Below are 10,632 nucleotides of genomic sequence, written 5' to 3' on the forward strand. Positions count from 1 at the left end.
GACCAGACCCGAAAGACATGAAGAAGAAGAAGATTCAGTTCAAAGCACTACTGTGCCTATAGAGCCTCACAGAGCAGCTAGAGTGGCTGTATTCACTCATTGTGTCTCTTCTGGATTAAATTTGAACTAAGATGTTTTTCAGCAGTCAGCTCTCTGGTCTGGGAGGCTGGAACGTCACTGATGGAGGATGACTGTCATCAAAACGACTAAAATATAACAACACTGGTGAAAAGAGAGAAGCATACTGTTCACATGTCCTGACTTAGAAAAAGCATACCACAAGGCATCACAGAACCTCCCTCGCCCTCGTTTAGAAAGAAAACCCAGGATTTAGCCTTTAACATTTGCCCCCTCAGAGGGTCGTGACCCACACTCACCCAATCACAGCACCAATCACAGACATTAGAAGAGTTTGTTTTGACCTCACCCTGACCTGTGAGTGCTGATACTTCCTGTAGCCACACGTCTGTACTCAGGTCAAACATTACTCACCACCAAAAACCCCCACTTAAGAGGCCAAGTGTTCAGGTATCATCCATGACCAGTTTTCCTTTCAAAGTTGTTTACTTTTTCGCAAAACCTTCTGGTTAATATGTAGTTGAGGTGACACACTGACAGATACATTGCATAATATCCACCCACAAATGTATCTTGGCAGCATTTAATACCATGTCAAATACATAATGAATACAACATTACAGTAACTAGATACTGATCCATGCCTGTAACCAGCTATTTCTCACCAACTTCAAAGAATAGGCAGCAAGTACTACTTATTGATACTGATTATATCTACATGATTGCATGAAATGTTTGCGTGCAGACCAGCTAGCAAAAAGACATGAACAATTACTCAAACTAGGTAATAATTAGAGCTAAATTCACCTGTAGTGCATTCCAGTATGGATTTTGCAAAGGTAGTGGGGGCAAATCTTTCAAACTTACTGCCTCAGTGCACACGCACAAACACACACGGGCTCGCGTGCCATCTCCCAGCTGTTTGAACCTTGATGTATATGAGGAAAAGACATGGCCCAGGGTTATTCGCTAGAGCACGAGTCACCTCTGCAGTTGATTGCTGCCTTATTTCAACCAAGTTGTTCCCCCACACACATGTCATCGAACCCTCAGGGCCAGATGAAAGAAATCAAAGACATGTGACCCACAAAGGGATAGAAGAGGGGCTACGATGATGTATTCATGTGTGTGTGTGTAGGTCTTTAAAACTCAAGAGAACACTCAGCCAGCCTTGAGGTCATAGAACAGTTTAAGATAACATAATGGTTTCATTTAGTAAAAATATAATTACCTGACATGTGTCTTCTATCTATAAAGACACCAGTTGCAGTCCTTAAGATTTTCATATAATCAATGAAACCCTGTTTTTGATAGCATTTCCTCACTAATAGCCATTCAATGTAGGGCTGCAAGTAATGATTATTTTCATTATCGATTAATCTGCAATTATTTTCTTGATTAATTAATTCTTATCTATAAAATGTCAGACAAAGTTAGTCTCATTACTCATCAAACATGCATCTGCAATTTGTCAGTTTAAAATATAAATGTGGCCTACTCATTTTACTGTCCCCTAGGTATCCTGTTGTGTGGAAAAATTTGCATCGCCCCATAGTAATAATACTTTTATTTTACTGCCATCTTTATTCAAAGACCATGAGTAAGTTTTCTTGCACTGTAAACAGATACACTAATTGCTCATCTCTTGTACTTCTGACAAAGTAGTTGCTCAAGGAGTGTTTGCAGCTGTATAGACTGCACTTGTTGTTACCGCCACTAACCACAGGTGTCGCCAAATCAAGTAGAACAGAAAAACCTCAGAATGACAAATTTGGGTTAAATTTAAGTTTCGTGCTGTCAAATTGAATGTCAGTATGTACAGACAGCTCATAGTGCTTGTATTTTTGAGAAGGCAGGAGTTGTTTGCTTCTATCCACTTTATCAAAGGGCATTTGTATGCATTAGCAGAGAACACAGCAGGCCTGCACCGTCTTGCTGCAAGGCAAACTAAACACTCCAATACTGTAGCTGCAGGCAAGCCAGCTTCTGAGGCCACACAGTCAGGCTGCATGAGTCACACAGTCCAGAGCGAACCAAAATGTGTAAAAACTTCACATTGGCAGATTAGTTTGTTTACATCCTGCACTGGACGTGATTTGGCCAGGCTGCAGCAAGACACAGCCAAAAAGCCCGTCTTCTCTTTCCTCCCTTTGACTCGATCCTTCTCTGCCTCTTTCCTTCTTTTTCTTTCTTGCTTCCTTCTTTTCTTTCTTCCCTCCTAACTATCTCCACTTCATCTCTCCTACTCTCACCGCTGCCAAGAGCACATGACCATGAGGCAGAGTGGAGCGGAAAAATAAAGCAGCCCTGCCCTTGTAAAAAATTTAAATGAAGTAAAAAAATCAGACAAATTAATAACAACACGAAACAGATGGGGAAGTTGTATTTCCAGAATAAAACAAGACATTCGTAAAAAAACAACCCCCCCCCAGCATACTTTGCCAAGTTATGAGCTCATACTTTGTAGGCCCTCTGCTGAATATCTATTCATAGCGTCAGCTCCAAGATGTCAGACTTTTATGACCCATTTCTCCTCTCGTTATCTGCAGCAACAATTAGGGGCCTGCAAATTTAACACTGGAAATATGGAAGTGTTTTCCTGACTTGGACACGAACCCAGGACGGCTCACAGTGAACCGGTGTGCACAGGGACTGATTAAACTCTTCATACTTCTTGAAACATAGGCGCAACTGGTAAAAGTCAACATGAGGCTGCGGCTTTGTGTGCATGAGTGTGTGGGTGTCTTTTTTTTTTTTTACCAAGCTATAGTTTAATGGTGAACAGGGTCAGTCTGGGGTAACACACACACACATAAACACACAACCTATATCGGCCGTGGTTTTGAGGTCATGCCTGGCACAGCTCTCTGAAATTCTTTAAAGCGGTGATGTCATATCTGCATCATGGCACACTGTAAGACTACTGCCTCTCTTCCTGCACCACCTTGAGGTCAAAGGTTTAGCTCTTATGCTCCTGTCGGACCTTTCGGGTTGTGTTTGTTCTATCTGAAAGGTTCCACCCGCTCTACTTCAAGAGCTGCCTTCTAATACTGTTGGTGAAATCTTTGTTTTTAGGCTTGACGCTCATGTATAATGGCAAAATTCCCCCAAAGTGGGAGCTAAAGGGTGTGACTGCAGGCTTACAGTGGGCTAAAGAACTTTTTAAAGACTCATGCCCATCCACTCAGGTGATTTGAGTTCCAGCTAATTAGACCTCTCTTCAGGTTGAAGTTGAGAGCCACGTGATGAACATCAGTAATAAAGGTGTAACTTATCCCCCTGCCCCTGACAAAAAACTAATCAGGGAGGTGTCAGTCATGTCCGTACATGCCCACACAGCCCTTAGAAGAGGTCTTATCAGGTGAAGTGTGGGTGAACAAAGAGAGGGTAAACTGGAACTACACTTGCCTTTATGAGGACACTAAGCAAGACAGTGTAATTGTAACCACCTGAAAGTTTTTGACCCTATCAGGCCTAAAAGGCCAGATCCAAATTGGAGAGGTTGGACCCTTAATGGTCATATTATCGTTGCTTTGGTACAGGATTCCGAAATCCTGCTGGTGCTGAAATGTGTCCTTTAGTTGCCTGTAGTGGAGATCATTCTGAACACTCAGCTGTCTTGACTTTGTGAAACTGCTTCTGCTTTGTGTATTATTTTCATTACAGTGTAGTAGGAAATCTGGGAAAAAGAATAGACAAGTGGCATTTCAATTACCAGAACTCACTGTCACATACAGCAAACATCATGTAAATGTTCTGTTACTGTGAAAGACTGAATACACCTTAATTCAGTGGTTCCCAACCTTTTTCCTTAAGGGACCGCTTTTCTATCATTTAGTAAACTGATAACCCCTGACTAAGTGACATATTTTATGGATATTTCATATTCTAATCGAAACAGTTAATTTAACTGTAATAGTGAACTCAGTAACTGCAAGAAGAAGCACATAACTTCCTGTTTACTTTTTATACAATCACTGTCCGTATTTTTTAACAATCATACATACCTAATAGGCTTCTTACTTGACAAATTCATTGTTTTCTTGTCCCTGGTGCTTGGCCATTGTTCTATTAGGCAATTTACTTTTAGTGAGTTTACTTTACATTTACTTTTCTTCACAGAAGTGAATGAAAGGCTGAACTGGGCCTACTGTGTGTACATTTTTTAAGATTCTTTACACTCCTTAAAATCAATTAGGCGTATAATTCCTGACTGGTGTGACTGAATGCAAGTACAGGGTCAGTGTGTATACTGTAAATGTAGACTTCACCAAAAGATTAGTTTTAATCTGTTAATAAAAACAATGCATTAAGTAACAATTTTGACAGTTCTCCACAGAAGACATTTACAGGTTTAATCTAGCTTTACCATCTCAAACTGTTGACTTCAATGTAGTGTGCTTAGCCAGCCCTAGCTTGTTAAACAATAAATCATGTGAGAGATTATTATTGTACATGTCAGGCACCACAGTTAACATGCAGCCTGTCTCTACTGAATTTGACTCAATTTAGCCTTTTTTCAATAGTTTGACATTTTGGAGAATATGCTCATTAACTTCCTCGCAGAGAGTTAGCCTGCAAGCTAAGCTGAACATGAATACACAGGGAGAAACAGTTAGCCTCGCACTATCTCAAGGTAACACATTTGACTAACACCTCCAAGGTTCACTGTAACACGTAATATCTGTTTAATCTGCACAAAAACAATGTGTAAAAACAACATGTTGCTAAATGTTTTACAGGGGTATGTTTTATGTGCTGGACTGTTTCTTGGCTGACAGCAGTGACTTTCTGTTAAACTATTCCCTTTAAGTTCAGTTGCAACCTGTAACCCTTGTTCTGATTCAAAACTGTTGGCTCCAACAGCAGAGGTGCTGTTAAAAAAACATGTGTTGTTTATGAGTTAGTAAGCAACTTCAGTTTCAGTTCTACTATGTGCACATATTACAATGTCATCAGCATACATTTGGACATACATTGGCACACTCTGACTGCAAATTATTAGTATATGCTTATTATGCTTTATTAGTTGAAGTTGCACTTGGTGTATTACTGTAAAAGCTATGTCTCAAAGCCACTAAATTAAATTAATGTTTTTGAAAAGCTGCGCTCCTTGTCCTGATAAACTTGATTCTTGCAAGAGTCTGTGTTTCCCAAATCTCTGTAGTGAAGGTGGTGAGTAAATTACTATCATGACCAATAGTCATAATGGACAAAAATACGAGACCCAGCACCCAGGTTGGCAAATACCAGATGTCCCTCTATATGTATCATGTAGCTGTTGCCTCATCTATAGGATAAAGCCGTCAGTAGAATTACAAATGATCTGGCAGTTGATGCGGGCAGAAATAATCTAAGTTGTTGCATTTATGCCAAATAGGTTATGCCTAATAACAGGTTAAAGGCATGAAGCATTTGAAGAAACAAATCAACATGTTTTATGCACATCCACATTTGTTGTGTAACAGATTTGGAGAATGTTGAATTAATGGTGAAAAATAAAAATGACAACCTATGTTTAAGTGGATATGGGCGTGGATACGTCCGTACAGATTCTTCTTTAACCAAAGTTTCCTTCAAAAACTATTTCTACACTTCCCAGATCAAGTGTTTTACAAAATGCCACATGGTGGCGCTATTGTACCCAGATCAGCATAAAAAAGTAATGATTTGTTTCCACCAAATTTGATTGAAATCTAAGTAAGTAGAACACAGAACAAAAACACAGGACTGGGTTCTGACACACAAACTACCAGGACTGAAAACTTCCTGAAAGTGGAAGTGATTATGGATTTTCTTTGTGAAAACATGTTTGCATTACATTTCAAGACAGCATTGTGATAATGCTGATGCATTTAAACATGATAAATCTTATCTGACATTTCTTGTGTTAAAAAGTAACAAATAACAAAATACTGTCAAACAGGAGAGCAGCAATGTGTTCAAAAGTGTTACAATCCTCTCCAAAAGTTTACAGAAAGGCCATGAGCTCACTAGTAATTACTTCACACACAGCCAGTATGAGATATTATAGGAATATCTCTCTCTCTCACTCACTCTGCATTTGACTCCTACATGCTGGTATCAACAGGAAAGAGGCAGCCAATGAAACTAATTGGGTGGTGTGTGTTTTATGAAAAGAACAGCCTGTGCTGTCCTGGGCTCCCTCCCACAGCTCTCTGACTGGCTGGCTCCTAAGTGGTCTGCTTTTCGTCTCTCCGCTGTGATTGGAGCCAGGGAAAGCCAATAACTAAAAACTTTTTTTCCCCCTCTTTTCCTCACGACCTACCCTTGTTGTTTTCAACTTAAGAGGCAGAGCTGGGCTAAAACCAGCCAGCACAGTCACAGCCTGTACTCTGGTGCTGTATCTGCACTCAAGATGGACACTGTGTGCTGGATTTTAGTCTAGCAACACACACAATGTTATTTATTGTATCAAATATTACTGGTACAGCTTTAGCTCCATAGGAAATAGTGGTAAATTATGAGACTGTTGATAGTCAGGTTCCTACAGAAACTGATTTATTATTTAAAAACATGTAAATACTGTAAGGACACTAAAACCTTATTATATAGCATGACAGACATTAAATTTCTTTATAACGTTATTTATGATTCTTTAGACTGTTGATAAATTATGGTAAAGCTAGCGATCCTATTACTGCAGTGTCTGAAGGACACATTAATAACATGGCTGTGTCTCCATCAGTTTACATGGGCGGATCACTTTAAACTTTAAATGTGTTTGGTAATGGTGGAGTGCTTGTGTGCTGTGCAATCAAAATAGTGAGCATATGCATTAATTACACCAGCGTTGCTTTTTAATCAATCAAACTGCAGATTGAAGAAAAGGAAAAAAAATACAAAACACTGTATATAAAATCGATTATTAGGCTCAGTTTTGCAACAGTTTATTTATCTTAAAAACAATAATGAAAATATATATTTACAAAAATGTCACTTTGGGAAGCTGTACATACACCCACAACAAAAAGCTCAACATAAATAAGTTAGTATAATTTTTTCAGTGTTTTTCAAAAAAAAGAAAAGAAAAGAAAAGGCACACAGGTACACTTCAAAGTTTTACACCAAATGAGGCAGTGTCACTTTGTTTTTCTGCCCTAAAAAAAAAAAGAGAAATTAACAATAGTGCAATTACATGTTCCACATGAATTCCACACCACAAATCTTTGATTCACATATTTGCATAAGTAGCCCACTGGTTTTAACATATTTTATCTATGTTAACCTGGACTACACCACTTATTACAATGGGCAGGATATGTGACCTAGAAGCCACTAAAATATTAACTCACCTAATTTAAAAATAAAAGCTAATTCTTAGGATTATTAGCAAATAGTTAAAATTTGGTTGGATATTGCTCAGCAGTTTAAAACCCTCCCACCCCACTCCCTCAACCCCAGAACAAAAAGGCACAAACTTTGGCAAAAACCCCTTTAAAAAAATATGTAAAAAATGAAATAAAAATGGGGAAATAAGGAGACATTATTTGCATGTAAACTTTATCTGTCATGGCTGTTCCCAGTTAGATGGACCCTCAACTTACAGTGTGGCCATCTGGGCCTTCAACAACAAGATGTATAACACTGGGACAAATAAAGCCATAAAAAAAAGAAAGACAAAGAAGACATTTTGTTTCCACATAACCCTGACTTTTGAAATCTGCATTTTTAACTTACATCAATTACCTGAATAATGACACAATATGACCACTTTAACAAAATAATATTTCTCTGTTGGAAATTGCACTGCAACTTCCTGAGTCAAATTCACACACTTATTCAAATACATTTAACAAAAAAAAGGTATGAAAAGCATAATATGCTTTTTTTTATGTGCTACATCTGAAACATAGGTAGTAGATAAAAAAATGAGCAAAAATCCATTTGCACACTGCTACATTGTCTGCTGCTTCTGAGGCAATTTAATTGAAATGAGTGCCAAAACTTGATAGTGTACATATTCAGTGCTTGTGCAAGCCTCTCCTCCTCCCTTCTTTAGGAAAAGGCTGCTTTTATATTTTCTCCCCATCTGTCAGGTGATGAGAAAGGCTACAGTATTCCACCAGCAACAGGTCTCCCCGCTCTGTGGGGCACAAAGAGGAAACAGGCTGTTGAATGGTGCAATTGAAAAAGCAGTTGCTCATGCTTGATATCCCTCCTGCAGACACGCAGAGGCTGAACAGTCATAGCATGCAAAAAAAAAAAAAAAAACAATATGCAAGTTTGAAGGGCTGATGACGTGCAGGAAATAAATGTGTTTACAGCTGTTGTGAATGCGTTACTGACGCTGTTGATAAACAAGCACACACACACACAACTACTACTGGCATCCAATATAAGAGCCGATGCTTGGTGTTTGACACACAGAAAACATGCACGCTGTTACCCATCCATACTCGCTCATAACAGTGGAATAGTGAGGTAATGATTTCTAACCTGGCACTGTTTTTCACTGGACCTCGGCGCTGCTCTCCGGCCTGCTCGGTCTCTCCTCCGCGCTTTTCACCACAGCCTGACTCGCTGCACCGTCCGAATGGTCTTCATCGTCGTCTCCGTCGGTATGCGACCGTTTACTCTGACACTCGCTGGAGCAGGGACCTGGCAGGACACAACAAAGTTGTCAGGGGAGTGTGTGAGTGTGTGCGGAGCTGCACGTCCGCTTTAAAAAAAGAAAAGAAAGGCACCTGCCATCCTCGGAGAGGGACGCGGAGAAATGTTACAACCGAACCCGAGTTATGAAAAATGTGCTAACTGCCATGTAATAAGCGCGACGTGTGCACTACGTGGTCGCTCATAATGAGAGATCACGTTACTGTGTCGTCCGTACAGCCTCTTCGGCACACGTACCGCTCTGCACGGAGATCCGCGCAGCCTCACGGTCGAACCCCGGACACAACTGTTGCTTCGCGCCTCTGCATTGCGACAGAGACGCGCACAGACACAGCCTTAATAAGTCAAAGTGAATCACCTGAAGCTCCCGAGCCTCTTTTCCTCGAGCCGCCTCTCTCCGGCTGGCGACCCGTCCGCCGCGCACCGCTCTCCTCGGCGTCCTGCCGGTGTTCCTCTCCGGGCCGCTGGCTCCCGTGAGGCGGTCTGAGAAAAAACTCCGCTGGGTCGCGTTCCTCCTGCCATTCGTAGTTGCGCGGAGAGAGCGGTCTGTCGTTGACGGGGTCGAAATTATACTCATCCATAAAATCCCGCACGCCTTCCTCAATCGAATCCGCAAAATACCTCCGTAGCTCCTCTCGGTCAGGTGAGCCGAAAAGGTTTCTGCTAACCGGAGGTCTGACGTTGTCCGGCTGCCGCGCATCCACTCTCTCCACTGTCGGGCTCGCATTAGAAAGGCGAACATCTGACATTTTGTTGCACATATGACAAGGGGCGGGGAGGGGGGGCAAAAAAAAAAACACACAAACAACAACCAAACCCTTTCAAACTTCTATTTCCAAGTAGTATTCCTCTCAAATGCAAAGTCACGGGGATGATGCATGCGTACTCCGCGCGTATCATCCAAAACGCGTACGCGCAAAAGTGGAATAAAGAGTCTCCAAAGGCGCAAGGGGGGTTTAAGAAAGCCACTCCTGTCAAGTCCGTAGTAAATGCAGATGAAAACAAGTTAAGTCATAACAGCCAACATGGCGTTAGAGGGAGCTGTGAGTGAAGAAGTTAACATCAAGGTCTATTTAAACGGAGAAGGCGATTCATTGGTCTGTGCAGTAGGACCGCCCATAGAGCTCTCTTAAAGTCGAACAGGGGCAACAACAACACAGAGCTGGATTGGATTAACTCTACACATGAATATGGCCTAATTCATCTGTTTCATTAGTTAAACACACAAGAAAGAGCGAAAGGAAGAGAGATTGTGGTTACAGAGGAGTGTGTGATGTGTTTTATCTTTCCATTAGCACCTTATTTATCAGAGCACAGATCAGATTAGACATTTAACTGAACACCCAAAGGTCATAGATATCATTTGATCTCATTAACTGTTATTTGTATGCTGAATTCATGCACTGTAAGATGAGCTGGATAAAAACCTGATAAGACAACAACACTGGAAACAGATTTCTCTCCCCACAGGAGTTTCTAGTCCAAGGCCTCGCTCCAGGCTGGTAATACTATCACAGGAATCAATCATCAAATGATCGTATGAATGCTGACAGACGTCGCGGCAGCCTGATCTGATTTGGTGTCACATAAACTGCTTAGGCACACTTGATTCAATCAGTGTAAATCCTTTCAGTTGCAGTTTCAAGGTTATTGGAGGACAATGAGACAGTAAAGTGAGGTTTTTAGGCAGGAAAACAGCAAAATAGCCACAAATCTGCCTCCTGGCACACAATGACATCAGCTCCGGAGCAGAAAAGCCTTCCGTCATCATTGGCACGGTGCCTATCACTGTCAGACTTTACCACTGGTGCCACAGGGGTGGTTACTGTGCTTCACTGGTTGTAATTGCTTGTGTGTGCTTAGAATTTAAAACACAAAAGAAACAGAAAGCGGTGCAGCTTTAAAAAAAAAAGAAAAAAA

The 10,632-nt window shown here is 40.9% G+C and overlaps 1 protein-coding gene across 1 annotated transcript; it reads right to left on the bottom strand.

Moving 5' to 3' along the window:
* Positions 1-6,955: 6,955 nt before the first annotated feature.
* On the bottom strand, positions 6,956-9,871 carry LOC118339005 (cyclin-dependent kinase inhibitor 1B-like). The gene is made up of 3 exons (XM_035676512.1): positions 9,071-9,871; positions 8,539-8,700; positions 6,956-8,185 (listed from the first exon to the last, which is right to left on the bottom strand). The coding sequence occupies exons 1-2, from the start codon at positions 9,471-9,473 to the stop codon at positions 8,552-8,554; spliced, it is 552 nt and encodes a 183-aa protein (XP_035532405.1). The 5' UTR covers positions 9,474-9,871; the 3' UTR covers positions 6,956-8,185; positions 8,539-8,551.
* Positions 9,872-10,632: the final 761 nt, after the last annotated feature.

The sequence above is a fragment of the Morone saxatilis genome, unplaced genomic scaffold (genome assembly GCF_004916995.1).
Source record: "Morone saxatilis isolate NCDOM2014 unplaced genomic scaffold, NCSU_SB_2.0 Contig10, whole genome shotgun sequence".
NCBI lineage: Eukaryota > Metazoa > Chordata > Actinopteri > Moronidae > Morone > Morone saxatilis.